General features: G+C 44.7%; 1 protein-coding gene across 1 annotated transcript; it reads left to right on the forward strand.

Moving 5' to 3' along the window:
* Positions 1–906: 906 nt before the first annotated feature.
* LOC128421502 (protein FAM47E-like) lies at positions 907–18993 on the forward strand. Its single transcript, XM_053404399.1, has 8 exons — positions 907–1098; positions 1346–1727; positions 6565–6728; positions 12481–12631; positions 13376–13573; positions 14130–14273; positions 16026–16103; positions 18847–18993. The coding sequence occupies exons 2-8, from the start codon at positions 1359–1361 to the stop codon at positions 18973–18975; spliced, it is 1233 nt and encodes a 410-aa protein (XP_053260374.1). The 5' UTR covers positions 907–1098; positions 1346–1358; the 3' UTR covers positions 18976–18993.
* The last annotated feature ends 1088 nt before the right edge of the window (positions 18994–20081 follow it).

Consider the following 20081-nt stretch of genomic DNA (forward strand, 5'->3'; position numbering starts at 1 on the left):
TAAAGGTTCATAACTGCATATATAAACCACATGTCTGAAACCCCACAGGAAAAGCCCTGAAACCATTTTATCCCTCCCAAATTGACCTCAAATATTTCTCTGCAAGGTCGAAGGAAAATGGAAAAGCCTCCCCATTGTCTTTTCCTTCACAAAATCCTGTCTTAAGGGTATGTCTGTGTATGAAAAGGGCGAGCCTGTGACCTGGCTCAGGAACTAAGTATTTGTCATTACAGAAGACTGGCCAGGCTCCCCAGGCAATCCAATCAAGTAACCATTAACAGGTAACCTGCCAGACAGGAGATAAACAACGCACTCAGATTTCTGTTGTAGACCGCCCTTTCTGTGATGTAGGTATGATGTATGGGGGGGTGGTCTTGAGCTCCAGGGCAGGGAATTTAAAATGTTTATATAAGGGCAGGCACACCTTGGTTCTGGGTCCTCCTCCTTTCCTGCGTGTGAGGGGAGCACCCTGTTGCAACAGTTTCAATACAGATCAGGCTTACGAGCTGCTTTGCTTCTCAATATTCTCTGGTTGGCCTCTCTTATTTTCTCCGACCGATGGAGAACCTACAAAGGACTTTATAAGGGCTCTTGTATCCCACATAAGGGAATAAGGGCAGATTTTTGTTTATTACACTTGCTTGCTAGGATGGAGAGCAGTGCCTGTCTGGCCCCCCACATCTATGTTTGCCACACACACCAATGGTTTGCGGCCCCTGCAATGCTGCCCGTGAGGGAATGTGGCCCTCAGTCTGAGGAATGCTGTGAGTGGATCGAGACCTTCAAGGTTTCCTCTGCTGGTCTTCTCAGGTTACCTCCTTACAGCATAAAAGGCGGGTTGGGTAAATCCTCTTCGTCCCTGCCTGTAGAAAATTTGCTGCTGTGAGTGAACCAGCTCTGCAGAGTTCGGTTGCCACAACAACCAGGCCCAAACACACCAAGCGCACATGCTTAACGGCGCTCAGTTGTCTCCTTTCTACCGGGAGGCAAAGATTTGCTGCTTTGTGAAAACTCTGAAGCCAGCCACCCAATGTTGCAATATTTGCACACGTCTTAGGTGCCAGATTTTGTGTGGAATTTTGCTACTTTCACCTGCTGGTATGTATTCTTCCAATTGCAATTTTAGCTAAGAACAGTTGTAGTTCTAAGAAAACATACCCGGTCTAAGCCCCATAGAAATATGGCCTGGGGTTGTGTGGTAAATTCCATCTTTTTACATCGTAAATATAATCTACAAACTTCAGTTTGCTCCTGCAAGTTTGGTGGTTGGAACCATGTATGTAATTATTATTATTATTATTATTATTATTATTATTATTATTAACATAGTGTTGTTGTTTTCCAGATGCAAGGAGAAAATGCCCTTTAAATGCTTTCAAAAGCGTTCCCTTAACAAATCCGGGCTTTTGGATTCCTTAAACGGCCAGCGCTGGCGTTTCCTGAAAAATGGCTTGGACGATTTCAGGGACGGTTTCCCTCCTCCTTGTGACAACATTGTCATCCGACGCCCAAAGGAGCTCACCCCTATTATTCTCCCTAGTAAACCTGAGGACCTGGGCAAAATGCAACAGAGGGCCAAAAGGACGCTGACCAAGACCCAGAGAAAGACCTCCAAAATCAGCCCAAATCTGCAAGCCAGAAGAGACTACATTGCTCAGCTTGAGTATTGCCTTAGCCAGCACCCCTTAGCCCTCTACCCTCATCTGGAAGAAAGCATTCCCCCAGAGGTAAGGTTCAGCATTTGTGCAAAAATTATTTCAGCTGATGCTGAAACAAATCTGTTATGTACTGAGTTGAATAGGATCCAAACTGCAGCAGTCTGATTGGTCCTAGAACAATAGGATCCAAAAGGCAGCAGTCTGATTGGTCCTAGAACAATAGGATTCAGAATGCAGCAGTCTGATTGGTCCTAGAACAATGCAGCAGTATGATTGGTTGGCAGGAACTACCCAATCATGCTCCAGATAGAAGTGAATCCACAACCTGATTGGCTTACAGTAGAATTCCGGAATTAGCCAATCATGTGCAGCCCATTGTGTAAATAATGTATATAAAGCAGATACTTTGAGGGGACTTTCATTCATTCCTCCTCACCACTATGAGCTGAATAAAGAGCATGAAATCACTTTGCGACTCTGAGTATATTTCAAAATCTAAAGGGTTGTCATATGGAGATATGATAGCTGTTATGTACTGAAGTTCTCACCCTGGGCCAGCAGGGGGATACTGTAGATAGTTATGCAAATGAAGGATCGAAAAGTGACGTTCAGTGATTGGATAGTTTTGTATGCAAATGAAGGATCGAAAAGTGACGTTCAGTGATTGGATAGTTTTAGAAAATGGCAACAGTTGCATTGTTCTGGAGCTCTATATAAGCAGGCTGACTGAGCTCCTCAGCTAGTTCTGTTCTGGCATCTGAATAAGGAAGAGCTGTTTAAAGAATCGCTGTGTCGTCTGACATGTTCGCCCACAACTTAACACTAGCCATCTTCAAATATCTTAAGAGCTGTCACATGGAAGATGGAGGAAACTTCTTTTCTCCTGGTTAGGCCTTGAACCAATAGCTTCAAGTTACAAGAAAGGAGATTCCCACTAAACATTGGGAAGAATGAGGGAGGATTTTGGTTCAGGTCACATAGAAAGGCAAATCTACCTAATGCACACTTCCTGCAGCAACACATGAAATGAAACCCACTTTGACATTCACACAACACATGGTAAAACTACCATTCTCTTAATTTTTAAAGGCAGTTTTCTGAACAAGCAATGTGTAGAAAAATGCATGTACAGTGGTACTTCGGGTTACAGACGCTTCAGGTTACAGACTCCGCTAACCCAGAAATAGTACCTCGGGTTAAGAATTTTGCTTCATGAGGAGAACAGAAATCGCACTGCGGCAGTGGGAGACCCCATTAGCTAAAGTAGTACCTCAGGTTAAGAACAGTTTCAGGTTAAGAACGGACCTGCAGAACAAATTAAGTTCTTAACCTGAGGTACCACTGTACTAAATGCATGCATAAAAGTGGGTCTATTAATTAAAACGGCATGCAAAAATGCATTATACAGTATTAGGCAAAGTCGTATAGAAAATTGTATACATTAGGAGAAATTTAAAGCAAGCTGCTGACAAATATTAATGAGGACTCTTTTTAAAAAATTGCAGACAGATGTAGAAATGTGGAGAAGATTGGAAAAATAAGAAACTGAGAGAAAATCAACTTGACAGATTTGCCTGTCCCTAATTGTGACACAGGCTGTTTCCAGCTCACTTGTTTATTGAGCATGCATCCTGATCAGTTTGTGGGCAACTTAAATGACATTGTGTTGAAGCAGGCACTATCCATACTTTCCATTGCCTTTTTCTATCACTTTCCTTCTTGCAAACAGTCTAGTCCTTTGGGGAAGTGGGATTGTTTGCAAGAGCTACAGATCACATTTAATCGCACAGCTTAAATTTGCTGGTATTTGATTTGGATGATGATACTATAAAGTTATATTCCCTCCTTCCACCCAAAGGGGCACAGGCCAGCGAATGAGAAAACATCTAATCACAATTTGCATGCAAAGCAAGTTGCTTTACCACTGAGATTTCACCACTGAAGGGGAGTTAGTGAAAGGAATAATCTGCTGTGCACCACCAACATTGTTTGCTATATCTCTCACCCGATACCAACAGGGGATTCTCTGTAAAATACAAATGAGAGGAAATTCCCTTTTCGGGCTCTCACACCTCACAAATACGGTTGGGGAACAGGGTTCTTACTGCAGGGGACTTTTACTGATGTTGCAAGGGGCATCAAAGAACCATGCTCATAACAGACTGAAGCCAACCCGAGACTGAAGCCATCACTCCCTTGGCGCAGTTTGTGGTCCAAACTGAAAGGCCATCATTATTCCCATGCATTTTCCTGAATTTTGTTTATAAGGATCATAGGCCCAGCTCACAATGAGCTCCATTATTTCTAATGCATTTCTGAGAAGTTTCCTTACATCTACGCTTGTCTGTAGAAAGAAGTTTTGGCAGCTTCCAAATGGGATTTTCTTGTGGTCCTGCTCACAGATGCAAATATTTCCCCACCACCACCAGCAACTGTAGAATGTTGTTGGCATCAAGATGCCAGCCTGTTTTCCAACCCTCATCTAATCAAAGTTTACCATTTCCTTGGAAAATCCCTTACATTTCCTTTTTAAAAACATAATACAGTGGTACCTCAGGTTACATACGCTTCAGGTTACAGACTCCGCTAACCCAGAAATAGTGCTTCAGGTTAAGAACTTTGCTTCAGGATGAGAACAGAAATCGGGCTCTGGCGGCGCGGCAGCAGCTGGAGGCCCCATTAGCTAAAGTGATGCTTCAGGTTAAGAACAGTTTCAGGTTAAGTACGGACCTCCGGAACGAATTAAGTACTTAACCCGAGCTACCACTGTACTCACAATATCCAAATGACCATTGCATATACCAAGAGTCTAATGACAGTCCCATGGCAGAACATCAATGTTTGGCAATTATAAGGCCCGCAGCAACTAGAATAAAGATTAGGCACCCCCAGTTGCATAATTGCTGATTTGATTCATCTATATTCCCCAGCAGAACTAAGAGAGGGGATTGTACAATTTTCATACTACAAATTGATTCTATTTCTTTAAAGACAACCGGCCAAAATTTATACACCATGCTGGTGGCTGGATCTCACATTAGATAGGGATGGGAGAGTCTGTCAGTTTTGGTTTCTCATTTTTCCAATCTTCACTTTTCCACATTTCCGTATCGGTTCGTGAATTTAAAAAAAGAAATCCTCATGAAAATTCAACAGCATTTAGTGCAAATGTCTCCTGACATCCACATGTTCTCTGCTGTTTCCTATAATATACAACCTGAGGCAGAATTGCAAAATATGTCCCCGTCACCCCAAGCCAGCTAAGGTGGTATACATATCACCAGAGGCACAAAATCCTTTCCTCCTGAGATAGGGTTACCAGATGTCCCCGTTTCCCAGGGACAGTCCCTGGATTTGCGAATAAGTCCCTCGACAAATTCCATCCCTGGATTTCATCTAATGTCCCCGGGAAACGCAGCAGTGGCAGTCTTCGCAGGCCAGAGCAGTTGGCTCTGGCTGGCTTCAGGAGCTGCTCAGAAGTCCCCATGTGATGGTAGTGCAGGGGCTCTAAGATGCAGCTTCCGGGCTGCCTCCACCTTCCCTGACTCCAGCAACCAAGCTGTGAAGGGAGGCTTCATGCTGCCTATCAGAGCAGCCTCACAACTCCTTCCTACTTGCATGCAAGCAGGAGCAGGGCAGGGATCTCTCAGCTGTGAAGGGAGGCTTCACGCTGCCTATCAGCGCTTGCGTGCAAGCAGGAGGGAGCAGGGATCTCTCAGTTAGGCAACAGGAAGCCTCCCTTCCCAGCTGAGGGATTCCTGATGAGGAATGTAGGAAAAAGAAACAAGAGCTAAATAGATTAGCAAGGCAAACTAGACAATTGGGAAATGAAATATGGGTAATAGAAATGGTGCAACAAGGAAGGAAATACAAACATTTGCTAAAAGTAAAAATGTGCTTCGTTGCAAACAACTTTGCCAAGAACTGGAACAAGCTGCAGTTGGGAGCGATACAGTTAAATTCTGGGACTTAGTAGCATAAAAATCTGAGCAATGGAAAGCTGAGGTTGATGCACATATTATGGCTGGTAAGTGGAAGGTTTTTTTTAAACGAGTTTTTAATTCACAATTTCTTAATGGTGAAGTATATTCTGACATCTGTCCCCCAGAATTGAATGAAGCTGATCTGTGAACTCCTTTCAAGGTCAAATAACTGATAAATGCATTCAAATTGTCTTACTAGGTACAAAACTGAAACATCCCGTTGATCAAGCAGAAAACATTGCTATGCATTAGAAGTGCCACTTAATTTCCATATCGTGGTTCCCAGGTCTATCAGCATGCCTGGGACTGTCCCCACACGTCCTTGGTCCAACGCATGTAGGAGGTCACACTCCAGGCTTGCTGTTCTCATCTGTCCCAGGAGAGGGTGATCTAGCATTGATGACTCATTCTCATGACTCATCATAATAGTGTCATGCTTGGACTACTTACTCTAGTAAGGTTCATACTGCCTTCATCATCCATCCCTGCATTGGTGGTGAACTTCTATAAAATATTTCCTATGGTGATCTCCACATTTCCTAGGATTGTGCTGTAGTGCAATCAATTTAGCCTTAATTTTTAAAAAGAGTTGTCCCCCAGGGGTGCCAACTTGGAAAAATATTGGGTTGGGCAGGTACATCCCGTCTCACATAATGATGAATGGCAATGCCCAATAAACAGCAACATCCTACAACCTGTGTGCAAATTTTGTGCAAATAAACAAAGATGAATGTAATGCATCACAGACGAATTTTTTTCTCTCCCAAATTTTAAGGGGTACATGAATGCTTTTAAATAAATAAAAGTAAAATAAAAGCCAGCGACTGATCCCTCAACGAGGGCTGGCTCAAATGTTGTCCAAGGAAGCCACACTCTTGTTCCATTTACATTGAGAAATTATTTCTGGCTTGTTTTATTCTTAGCTTTTCAAGGAAGTTCTAAGCATCCTGGACCCAGAGATGCTTCCGATGAATGAAGATGCTGTTGCTGATGCTGACATTACACAGGAGCACCCAGTTCCCTCTGCAGTTCCCTCTCAGTTGGAGGACAAAAGAAAGAAGCAATCAGGGGCCATGCTCATTGGCTGGTGAGTGTCAGGGATCACACAGCAAAAGAGCATGATGGGTTGCTTCTGAAAGGATGAAGGTACAGTACTGAAATAATGATGGCAGTGGTGGTAAGGAAAATATAGGTACCATATATACACTAGAATTCCCTGAATGCCAAGATCCATGTTTGGGGCAGGTTCTCTCACCAAGGGAGAACTCCAGCAGAGAATTAAAATAATGAAATAAGTGGCAAAGTAAAGTGGGTAAATATAGGCTGTTAGTCCTTTAAAATATGTCCTTGTGAGTTCCAAAACTTCCCTCTTCCCCTAGCACGGAAAAAAAACACAGGTAGGTTAAAATTTGTTTACTTACAACTTCTTCCAATGTTAGTTTCAAATGCTTTTCCTTACAGCATTAAGGAAAAGCTGCATAGGCAGTAAAACTTTGCTTAGTTACTTTGCTTAGTGGTGAAAGTTCCTAAATTATTGGATAGGAACTCAAGAGTGGCTTGTGAGAGCCATGTAGCTAAGCTGGAGGAACCAGCTTAGCCCCTTCACAGGCTGAGCTCCTCAGGCTGACTGAAGGGAAGCAAAGGCTTGATTGATCCTAAGGTGAATAAAGCCTGGCAGGACAGCTTACTCTATGGTATTAACTCCTTCATGCATTAATTAGACTTAAGCTTGTTGGTTAAATGAGGTTCGTTATCCCACAGCTGCAGCACCTAATAATGTGGACAGCAAAAAACAAGGGTCCTGTGATACTTGACAGATTATCGGCTCCTCTAAATAACATGATGATTTGTTCTCGAGATGCTATTGGGACAGTCATATGTGATTCCACTTCCTATCATCTATCTATCTATCTATCTATCTATCTATCTATCTATCTATCATCTATCTATCTATCTATCTATCTATCTATCTAATCTATCATCTATCTATCTTGTATACCACTTCATATTTCAAGAGAAATCTCTAAGCAGTTTATACATCCCAATGAAAAATAATGTACAAATTCCACATACAATACAAAACAACACTCTTCGTCATCCTCCTCCTATAGTTGCGCTATAAGAAACATTAAGCAACAAAGATATCTGAAAACAATGTACATAAGTAACATAAATAAGAGCCACAAATTCAAATTGTACACAAAGCATCAAGATACAATTATGAAAAGGGAACATAATTACAATATATGTATCATCTGGAAAATCTCACAAATATTACCCAAAAGTGCACATATAATAATAACACAATCACCAAAACCATTCACATGCACACTAACTCAAAACTAATCTGAACACAAAAAACCCCACATACCCTATTATTATTCAACAGTTGCACTCTCTTTACACTCTCCATCTGCTTCCCATCTTGCTCAAATAAAAGTAAGAAAACCTGAAACCTTCCCATATTAAGTGATAGTCAGCTCTGTCTCTCTTGCACACCCAACACCTGGAACAAGATCCTGAGGGACTGCTGGGAACTATGAAGCAGCTTACAGGGTTAGGCCTTGTGATGGCCTGGGACTTGGGCTCGGACTCGGAACCAGAGGAGTCTCAGTCTGCACCGGATCCTTTGCCTCAGGCATCATCTGAACCAAGTCTGGGGCCTGATCCTGAAGAGTCCCAGTCTGCACATGTTCCCCTGCAACAAGCACCAGCTGGGCCGGGTCAGGGGCCTGAGCCTGCCCTGGCTCCAGATGCAGGGATTACCTCGTTGCGTTCAGCTGGGCCATCACTTACAGCTGCTCCACTACCAGTTTGGTCCGGGGAGGCTGAGGCGGCTCCTGGGTCTAGTAACCCGCCGACGTCTCCTGAGCTGCAGAGACTGAGGTCTGAGAGAAGGAGAGACCTGAGTACTCGCAGGAGGAGTGCTTGCCTTCGGGCGAAACAGGGAGGTGAGTTGCTGGGGGATCAGGACCAGCCGCTACCCTGACAAAGATAAAAGGCTGTCGGACCCTGCCCCAGGTTGCGGGAGCAACATTGTTGTATGCTAGATCCTGCCCCTGCCTGGTTTCCTGCCTGCCTGACTCCCAGTGGAACCTTTGGATTCTGGACCGGTCCTGGACAGCATTTCATGGGTTATCCCTGGGCCAGCACAGGCCTTGTCTATTCCCCCCCCTCATAGGGGCAGTTTGCACGTGCCAAAGTTTTGGGGGTGGTCACACTGCTCCATTTCCAGTAACTGCACACCCCAAAACTTCCTGCTGAAATCCCACGACTTTTTCTACGATAAATGTTCTGGCGTATTTTTGTTCCGCTTTACGGACAACCATAATGTGGCAGACAATATGGAGCTATATGGACTGGTGGTCCGACATGGTAGAAGGCATCTCCAGATGTTTCTGTTCACGTTCCTCTGGCTGATTTCCCCTGAAACTGTTTCACCCTGAAATATACTCAGAGTCGCAAAGTGATTTCATGCTCTTTATTCAGCTCATAGTGGTGAGGAGGAATGAATGAAAGTCCCCTCAAAGTATCTGCTTTATATACATTATTTACACAATGGGCTGCACATGATTGGCTAATTCCGGAATTCTACTGTAAGCCAATCAGGTTGTGGATTCACTTCTATCTGGAGCATGATTGAGTAGTTCCTGCCAACCAATCATACTGCTGCATTGTTCTAGGATCCAATCAGACTGCTGCATTCTGAATCCTATTGTTCTAGGACCAATCAGACTGCTGCCTTTTGGATCCTATTGTTCTAGGACCAATCAGACTGCTGCAGTTTGGATCCTATTCAACTCGGTACATAACACACCCCAAATGTCTGTTCTCCTGTCAAGGATTACTTCTGGTCTCAGAACCATATTAAGAGAAAAACACCAGGGGCAAAGCACTTGTGGGGAGATGGGCAGTGAGGTGCAGGGAAGGTTCCTCTGCCCCCTTGAAGTTGCCCTCGGTCACCCTGCTTTATAGCACAAGGACATACATTTTACACATAGATCTGCTGCAGCGTGTAATTTTGCCGTGCTTAAGGTTGGTTCGGTCTGTCTGAAGGCCAGTGTAACCACAGATGCACTGCCTGGCTCTTGAATGCCACCTTGTGGGGTTCAATAGGTCCAGTGCTTGCAGAGCCTTTGGAGAAAGAGAAAATGGTAGTCTCTGAGAAGAAGAGCCTGCTAGATCAGGCTAATGGTCCATCTACTTCAGCTTCCTCTTCTGACAATGACCAACAAGATGCCTGTGAGAAAGCCTCAAGAAGGATCTGAGGACTCTACCCCCTACTTTGGTTTCCAGCAACTGGTCTTCAGAAGCATTGTTCCCACCAGCTGTGATTTTGTTGTTGTTGTTTAGTCGTTTAGTCGTGTCCGACTCTTCGTGACCCCATGGATCAGAGCACGCCAGGCACTCCTGTCTTCCACTGCCTCCCGCAGTTTGGTCAAACTCATGCTGGTAGCTTCGAGAACACTGTCCAACCATCTCGTCCTCTGTCGTCCCCTTCTCCTTGTGCCCTCCATCTTTCCCAACATCAGGGTCTTTTCCAGGGAGTCTTCTCTTCTTATGAGGTGGCCAAAGTATTGGAGCCTCAGCTTCAGGACCTGTCCTTCCAGTGAGCACTCAGGGCTGATTTCCTTAAGAATGGAGAGGTTTGATCTTCTTACAGTCCATGGGACTCTCAAGAGTCTCCTCCAGCACCATAATTCAAAAGCATCCATTCTTCGGTGATCAGCCTTCTTTATGGTCCAGCTCTCACTTCCATACATCACTACTGGGAAAACTGGTAGCTGTGATAACTGGTAGGAAACATTTCTCCAGCAGAGGAAGCTTCTAGGCAGCCGTTCAGTATTGGAGGGGTCATTTAGACTGTGGAGGAAGAACATAAACATAGACTTGAACTCCTTCCGCAGGGCCTGTAAGACAGAGCTATTCCGCCTGGCCTTCAATTTGAATTAGCCTGATTCTCATGGGAAAAATTTATGTTGTATATTGGAAAGATAAGGTGAAATGATGAAACCAGTAGAACTGAAATAAACCTCATGATATGAAATAAAAAGAAATTTACTGGATAATAAAAATAACAAGAAGCAAAATGTATAACATGACATATGTAACTAATAGTAGTTGCAAATGAATATTGATAGACAACAAGATTTGTGTAAATAGAAGGTGTACAAATAGTCTATGGACAAAAATGGACAAATATGGAAAAAGAACAATAATATGCAAAATGGATAAAGACAATGCGAAAAAGTCAGACGCGATATAAAAAGCCAGAAGAAGGAAGGAGGGAAGTCAGCTCTCAAGTGCAAATATGAATGTGGCTGGGGCCCAGCCAGATGGGCGGGGTATAAATAATCAATTATTATTACTATTATTATTATTATTATTATTATTATTATTATTATTATTATTGGACCAACTTGGCCAGTTAGCCCTGGTGATCATTTGATGTCTAGTGACTAGGTTCGACAACCCCATGACCCCTGAATTTTTGGATTTTATTGATATCAATGCTGCATTTTATGTTGTATTTTATGCTGTTTTTAAGTCACATTTTAATCAATGTTTTATATTTGCTGTTAGCTGCCCTGAGCCCGGTTTTTAAACTGGGAAGGGCAGGATATAAATAAAAATTTATTATAATGAATTTATTATTATTATGGCTAGTAGCCATTAATATCCCTCTCCTCGATGAATTTGTCTAATCCATCACTGCCTTCTGTGGGAGTGGGTTTCATAGTTTTAACCATATGCTGTGGGGAGAAGTCCTTTCTTTTATCTGTCTTGAATCTTCCGACATTCAGCTTTGTTGGATGTTTACAAGTTCTGGTAAAAAGTTCTAGTTCTAAGGACATGGGTGGCGCTATGGTCTAACCCACTGAGCCTCTTGCACTTGCCGATCAGAAGGTTGGTGGTTCAAATCCCCGCGACGGGGTGAGCTCCTGTTGCTCTGTCTCAGCTCCTGCCAACTTAGCAGTTCGAAAGCACGCCAGTGCAAGTAGATAAATAGGTACCACTCCAGCAGGAAGGTAAACGGCGTTTCTGTGCACTCTCGTTTTTGTCACAGTGTCTCATTGCACCAGAAGTGGTTTAGTCCTGCTGGCCACATGACCCAGAAATCTGTCGGTGGACAAACGCCAGCTCCCTCAGCTTGAAGCGAGATGAGCGCCACAACCCCATAGGTGCCTTTGACTGGACTTAACCCTCCAGGGGTCTTTTACCTCCTCCCCCTTTTTTTACAAGTTTTAGTGTTATGAGAGAGGGAGAAAAACTTTTCTCTATCCATTTTCTCCATGTGATATATATTTCTTTTTTTTATAAATTTCTATCATCTCGCTTCTTACTTGCCTTTTCTCTAAATTAAAACGCTGTGAGGACATGTGACTCATTTATGCTTTTAAATATATTTTTTAGATGTTTTGCATTTTATTTTAAATGGTATTCTTTCACCACTTTGGTGTTTGCTGCCTTGCCCTTCCTGCTTGAGAGGAAAGGATAATGAAAATTGTTATGTACTGAAGTTCTCACCCTGGACCAGCAGGGGGATACTGTAGATAGTTATGCAAATAAGGGATCGAAAGTGAAGTTCAGTGATTGGATAGTTTTAGAAAGTTGTTACAGTTACGTTGTACTGGAGCTCTATATAAGCAGGCTGACTGAACCCTTCAGCTCAGTTCTGTTCTGGCCTCTGAATAAACAAGAGCTGTTTGGAGAATCACTGTGTCGTCTGATATGCTCGCCCACAACTTAACAAAAATTTAACAAACAAACAAACAAACAAACAAACAGGGGAATGGGTTGCACCGTTAATGGTTTCATTCTGCACCTGCTTCCAACAGCAAGGATCCCAAAGGCAAGGACCCTTACAAGTGGTTCACTAAAACGGAAATAGCAGCAAGAGAAAGAGAGGCCAGGATGAATTATGTCCCTCCCGTCGGCGAGAACGTGAAACAAGCTGCGAAGGAGTTCTGCAGGTGGTTTGATTCTCTGGTGAGCAAAATAATCCCTGCATGCAATCTTGCTGAAAGACCAAAAGTAGGTTTTATGTCTCAGTGTTGCATGTGGGGAACTGCAAAAGCAAAGACTGACTTGTCTGGAAGGTCTGTAACTCTGTGGCAGAGCATTGCATACATTGCAGAAGGTCCAAAATTACCGTATTTTTTGCTCTATAGGACGCACTTTTCCCCCCTCCAAAAATTAAGGGGAAATGTGTGTGCGTCCTATGGAGCGAATGCAGGCTCCTTGGCTTCAGTGATAGCAACGCGAAGCCTCCGGAGCGCAGAGGGAGCGCCCCCTTGACCAGCACTGACCGCAAGTTCTGCTGGGATTGCTTTCACTAAGGGAGTTCCCCATAGATCTGAATCCAAACTGGGCCTGCAAGCAGCCATTGTGGGGCTCGCCTTCAGTCCCAACCAGCTGATCGATGGGGAACTCCTTAGGTGCTGCTGATCCTTGACTGGTTAAGTTCTGAATCACTAGGAGCCCAAGCTTTTTGTAAGTTGCCCTCCTTGCAAGATTTCATGCAGTTAAGACCTAAAACTGATTCTTAAGATTCCTGAAATAAAGATAAAAATTAAATGATTTTTTTCCCATCAAGCGATATTTACCAAGGCTAATCTGCAATTGTGAATGGTGAAAATATACTCGAGTTAATAAATATCCCTTTTGTTGGAATATATTTATAAATAATATAAATATAAATATATACCTGTTTTATTTGAATTACCATCCCAGGGTGGAGAGAAATACGACATTGATGAAGCCACCATTATAAGCCTCTTTGATACAAATTACAAAACCAAGCCCCCCTTGTCTGGCCCGATACACGTTGAGGAGCTGAACTATTTGCCTGCTGAGTTGCGGAAGTATGTAGGGATGCCATCTCCCCAGACCACCCTGAGAAGCGATGCTCAGCAAGGGAGCCATTCCAAGGTAAGCAATCCTCGGGTTCCCAGGTTTAGTCATCTTGTACTTGCTATGCTGTTCTTTGGGATAAAGCAAAGAGCTTGGGCAAAGGAGTGCATTAATCTACTTCAGTTGCATAGAACTGAAGTGCTCTAATACCTCTTGCAAAAGGGTGACACAGGGGTCAGCAAACTTTTTCAGCAGGGGGCTGGTCCACTGTCCTTCAGACCATGTGGGGGGCTGGACTATATTTGGGGGGAGGGAGAATGAATTCCTATGCCCCACAAATAAGCAAGAGACGAATTTTAAATAAAAGCACACAGTCTACTCATGTAAAAACACCAGGCAGGCTCCACAAATAACCCAGAGATGCATTTTAAATAAAAATACACATTCTACTCATGTAAAAACACGCTGATTCGTGGACTGTCTGCGGGCCGGATTGAGAAGGCGATTGGGCTGGATCTGGCCCCCTGGGCCTTAGTTTGCCTACGCATGCTCTGGAGGCACCCAGCGTTTGAGATGCAGTTTTAAAAAATGCAATTAGAGATGATATTATTATAATAATATTATTATCATTCAGGAATCTTGTCAATCCAAGTCTGAGAAGATCAGGTATGGTGCCTGGTACCTGGACCCAAAGACTTGGAAGAAACAGAAACCTTTAGAAGATCCAAAAGCAAAAGACAGAAGGTCCAGGAATTCAAAGAGGGCATTGGGTGAAAAGGTATTGCCAAATATTTTTTGGGGGGTGTCTTCTTCCAAGTGAAAGACTCCGCATCAGTCATGCAGTCAACGAGAGAGTAACATTGGGATTAATAATAATAATAATAATAATAATAATAATAATAATAATTATTATTATTATTTTATTATTTATATTCCGCCCATCTGGCTGGGCGGCTCCACACTGGGCAGCTCCCAACAGAATTAAAAGCACAATAAAACATCAAACATTAAAAACCTCCCTAAACAGGGTTGCCTCCAGATGTCTTCTAAAATTCAGATAGTTATTTATTTCCTTGACATCTGAAGGGTTCCACAGGGCGGGTGCCACTACTGAGAAGGCCCTCTGCTTGGTTCCCTGTAACTTGGCTTCTCGCAGTGAGGGAACCACCAGAAGGCCCCCGGAGGAGGACTTCTGTGTCCAGGCTGAGTTATATATATCACTTATGTAGACAAGCACGGTCAAACCAGGGACCTACAGTTAGCTGTCACAAGATGTATGAATAATGGGACCTTAGGATGAAAGGGGTAAAAAATGATGATGATGATGATGGCAAAATGGGACCAGAAAAGTGAATGCAAAGGCAGCGGCAGCATCTCAGCCGCCTCAGTAGTAAATCTTGGTCTGATCTGTGCTCAGATACATATTACCCCCTCCTGCAGAATCCCTAACAATTGCAGTTAAGGCTCTCCCCCTAGTAGACTTAATTTGCACATCTGTTGGCTGCAGCCACTCCAGGAAGACCTCAACAGATTAATGGCTATGTAGTGCCTTGTAGGTCCAAGTTGTTTAGGGCTTTGTGAAGGTAAAGGGACCTCTGGCCATTAGGTCCAGTCATGGATGACTCTGGAGTTGTGGCGCTCATCTCGCTTTACTGGCCGAGGGAGCCAGCGTACAGCTTCCGGGTCATGTGGCCAGCATGACTAAGCCACTTCTGGCAAACCAGAGCAGCACATGGAAACGCCGTTTACCTTCCCACCGGAGTAGTACCTATTTATCTACTTGCACTTTGATGTGCTTTCGAATTGCTAGGTTGGCAGGAGCAGGGACCGAGCAACGGGAGCTCACCTGTCGCAGAGATTCGAACCGCTGACCTTCTGATCGGCAAGTCCTAGGCTCTGTGGTTTAACCCACAGCGCCACCCGTGTCCCTAGGGCTTTGTAAGTCAAGATAAAATCCTTACACCTGGTTTGGTAGCTTATATTGGCATCCGAGGCACTTAATGCCATTGATGGGGGCTGTTGTGAATCATGCCTGCTCTGACTGCATAGCCCTGCTCATAATGCTTAGCCCCATCAGGCCAGTGTTCCACTTTTGGGGGCCCTGGAAACACAGATGAAAAAGAAGAAGAGTTTGGATTTGATATCCCGCTTTATCACTACCCGAAGGAGTCTCAAAGCGGCTAGCATTCTCCTTTCCCTTCCTCCCCCACAACACTCTGTGAGGTGAGTGGGGCTGAGAGACTTCAAAGAAGTGTGACTGGCCCAAGGTCACCCAGCAGCTGCATGTGGAGGAGCGGAGACACGAACCCGGTTCACCAGATTATGAGTCCACCGCTCTTAACCACTACACCACACTGGCTTTCAGATAATACATTTGTGTGTGTTCACACTCAGTCGAGGGGTGAGGGAAAGGGAGAGGCGCAGAGGGGGTGAATAAGAAGAAGAGAGCTGGGGTGAGGGGAGGGAGGGAGGAAGGAAATGGTCCCTCAATGTGCATCTTAACATGCTTTGGTTTTGAATGACTTTTCAGGATATGGAGATCATGCAGCTTCATGGAACGTACGCTTTTAAGGAATTCCTTGAAGGAAAAGGCTACCGGATCCCAGATGTAAGGCTTAAATGCACACATTTGTTATCAGTGATCAAGAACAAGTTTGGTTGCTCGTTTTCTAAATACTGAGGCATTGCTTTGGGGGGCCAGAAAATGCTTCTGAAAACCAGTCACTGGGAATCCCATGGCAGTACAGCAGTATTTATATTGTGTTCATTAAATTCATATACCGGCCTTCATCCATAGATCTCAGAGCGGTTCACAACATATAGGACCTAGTAATCTCTCGTACCTACGGGACTGCCTCTCCCACGGAGGACCTTAGGGTCTACAAATAATAACACCTTGGAGATCCTGAGAGATTAGGCTTGCCTCGACCAGGGCCAGGGCCTTTTCAGCCTTGGCCCCAGCCTGGTGGAACGCTCTGCCACAAGAGACCAGGGCCCTGTGGGATTTGACATCTTTCTGCAGGGCCTGCAAGACGGAGTTGTTCTGCCAGGCCTTTGGCCAGGGCTCAGCCTGACTCCCCTTTTCTTTTCATATAAGAACTAATATGAAAGAATCCTCCCAGAATTCTCACAGACCCATATAAGATCAGTGTAAACACTTGTGCCGATGAGCACTTACTGTTCCCAACCCTAACCTTGCGGAAAGCCTTCTAATTAGAACTTGATTTTGACCTGTTTTTAGGAGGTAATTTAATTATTGTTTGATTTTATACTAATGTTACGTATATACTTGATGTTAGCTGCCCTGAGCCCGACTTTGGCCAGGGAGGGCAGGATATAAAAAAAAGTTGATGATGATGATGATGATTATAGAACTACAATATGAAAAACACAAAATACGTAATAATTTTAAAAATTGTGCTCTTCCTTATGAGGAAGAGGGCCTCCTCATGAGTCAGACCTTTGGTCCATCTAACTCAGTATTGTCGACATCAGGGGTAGTCAACAGGGCGGCCTCCAGGTGTTGATGGACTCCAGTTCCCACCATCCCTGACCATTAGCCATGCTGGCTGACTCTGCTGGGAATTGTATTCTGGGGTGCAACACGTTGGCACTTGCTGGTCTATACATAGCAGGAGTACCAGCTTGGCCCCATGACCATGGGTGCTATGCAGCATGCACGGCCCTGGCGCTGAAATTTGTGGATGCCCGGCTCCTTCATGGGGAATTTTGTGGGTGCTCAGAGCACCAGGGAGTCAGCACCTATGGCTCTTAGGGTTTCAAAGGGTGGAAGAGATACCACATTGGATTAGAGCAGGTGTTTCTCAAACTTGGGTCCCCAGCTGTTGTTCGACTACAGCTCCCATCACCCCTGACCACCGGTTTGGCTAGGGGTGATGGGAGTTGTAATAATAATAATAATAATAATAATAATAATAATAATAATAATAATTTATTATTTATACCCCGCCCATCTGGCTGAGTTTCCCCAGCCACTCTGGGCAGCTCCCAATCAGTGTTAAAAACAGTACAGCATTACATATTAAAAGCTTCCCTGAACAGGGCTGCCTTAAGATGTCTTCTGAATGTCAGGTAATTATTTATCTCTTTGACATCTGATGGGAGGGCGTTCCACAGGGCGGGCGCCACTACCGAGAAGGCCCTCTGTCTGGTTCCCTGTAGCCTCACTTCTCGCAATGAGGGAACCGCCAGAAGGCCCTCGGCGCTGGATCTCAGTGTCCGGGCTGAACGATGGGGGTGGAGACGCTCCTTCAGGTATACAGGACCGAGGCCGTTTAGGGCTTTAAAGGTCAGCACCAACACTTTGAATCGTGCTCGGAAACGTACTGGGAGCCAATGCAGATCTCTCAGAACCGGTGTTATGTGGTCCCGGCGGCCACTCCCAGTCACCAGTCTAGCTGCCGCATTCTGGATTAATTGCAGTTTCCGGGTCACCTTCAAAGGTAGCCCCACATAGAGCGCGTTGCAGTAGTCCAAGCGTGAGATGACTAGAGCATGCAACATTCTGGCGAGACAGTCCGCGGGGAGGTAAGGTCTTAGCCTGCGTACCAGGTGGAGCTGGTAGACGGCTGCCCTGGACACAGAGTTAACCTGCGCCTCCATGGACAGCTGTGAGTCCAAAATGACTCCCAGGCTGCGCACCTGGTCCTTCAGGGGCACAGTTACCCCATTCAGGACCAGGGAATCCACACCTGCCCGCCTCCTGTCCCCCAAAAACAGTACTTCTGTCTTGTCAGGATTCAACCTCAATCTGTTAGCCGCCATCCATCCTCCAACCGCCTCCAGGCACTCACACAGGACCTTCACCGCCTTCACTGGTTCTGATTTAAAGGAGAGGTAGAGCTGGGTGTCATCTGCATACTGATGAACACCCAGTCCAAACCCCCTGATGATCTCTCCCAGCGGCTTCATATAGATATTAAAAAGCATGGGGGAGAGGACAGAACCCTGAGGCACCCCACAAGTGAGAGCCCAGGGGTCTGAACACTCACCCCCCACCACCACTTTCTGGACACGGCCCAGGAGGAAGGAGCGAAACCACTGTATGACAGTGCCCCCAGCTCCCAGCCCCTCAAGACGGTCCAGAAGGATGTTATGGTCGATGGTAGTCCAACAACAGCTGCAGACTCAAGTTAGAGAAACACAGGATTAGATTGCAGTCACTGGAGTGGCCTTCAGCAACCTGGTGCCCTCCATAGGTTTTAGACTACAGCCCCACCTGCCCCTTCCAGATGGGAGTTGTAGTCGAGAGGTGTGAAAGACGCACTACGGAAAATAGTGAAGAGCTCCTTTTTAAAAAAACAAACCAAAGTGTGTGTGTTTTGATCCAGTTCTTGCAGCAGATGCTGGCTATAGAAGCAGCAGCTGGACCAAGAGTGGGGGCCCTGGGACGCTCCAGGAATGAACTTCAGAAGTGTGAAGAGCCCGTGGAAGATTTTGCACCAACAATGGGGAATTAATATAAAAGCTTGGACTTATCAAGAGGAGGCCTAAGTGAGCGTGGGTCTACTGTAGGCCAGCCTAGTGGTTGGAGCGATTGCCTGGGTGGGTTGAGGGAGGTGTGGGGGTGAGTAAGCTGGTTGTGGGGGGGGGGAACTGGAATTGAGGTTCAATAGCAGGGAGCCAGAGGTCCTGGGGGGGCAGTGGAGTTGGGGAGGGAAGAAGGAACCGGGCAGAAGATGTGGGGTGTCGTTTTGAGGGTTTTCACAACAGCACTTAAAATGAAAGTGTTTTCGTACTAATTACGGCAATCTTTTTTTTAAAAAAGGAATCCTCCTATTGGGCAGGTTACTACTATTTTACTAATATTTTAATTATTATCTTCCCCCAAATCTTCCAGCAAAACGTTTCAGAACACTTTAGAATAGATGATAGATAGATAGATGATTAGATAGATAGATAGATGATAGATAGATAGATAGATAGATAGATAGATAGATAGATATAGATATAGGTGATAGATAGATGATAGATAGATAGATAGATGATATAGATAGATAGATAGATGATAGATTGATAGATAGATAGATAGATAGATAGGCAGCATTACTAAATGCACAATAGTGCTTAAATAACAAAAGCACTTCAGCACAAATTTAAAAAGTGATGAAAAGGATTGAGAGTTGGGGAAAAGACCCCAGAAATGGTGCATTTTAGGTGAACGGACCCTTCCCAACCCACATGGCTGCATCAAGCCTGCTTGTTTGGGCGAAATTGCAGCAGGCTGTACATGGAGGCAAAATGCAGCAGTCCTGCTATACTGTTGAAAACCAGTTGCAAATCTGTTTTGCATTTTAAAGCAGAAACGACAGCGATTAGGTAACCACAGGAAACTACTGCTAAGGTCTACTACTGCCAAGGAGCTCAAGGTGGAGTACACAGTACCCCCTTTCTTCATTTCATCCTCACAATAACCATGTGAGGTAGGTTAGGCTAAGCAACGACGGCTCCAAAGTCACCAAGTGAGCTTCATGGCCGAGAAGGGATTTGAATCCTGGCCTCCCAGCTTCAAAGTGAATGGCAGATTAAGCATTTATGCATAACTCATGTGTCGGAATTCAAGCCA

This window comes from Podarcis raffonei, chromosome 9, assembly GCF_027172205.1.
Source record: "Podarcis raffonei isolate rPodRaf1 chromosome 9, rPodRaf1.pri, whole genome shotgun sequence".
In the NCBI taxonomy this organism is placed as follows: domain Eukaryota; kingdom Metazoa; phylum Chordata; class Lepidosauria; order Squamata; family Lacertidae; genus Podarcis; species Podarcis raffonei.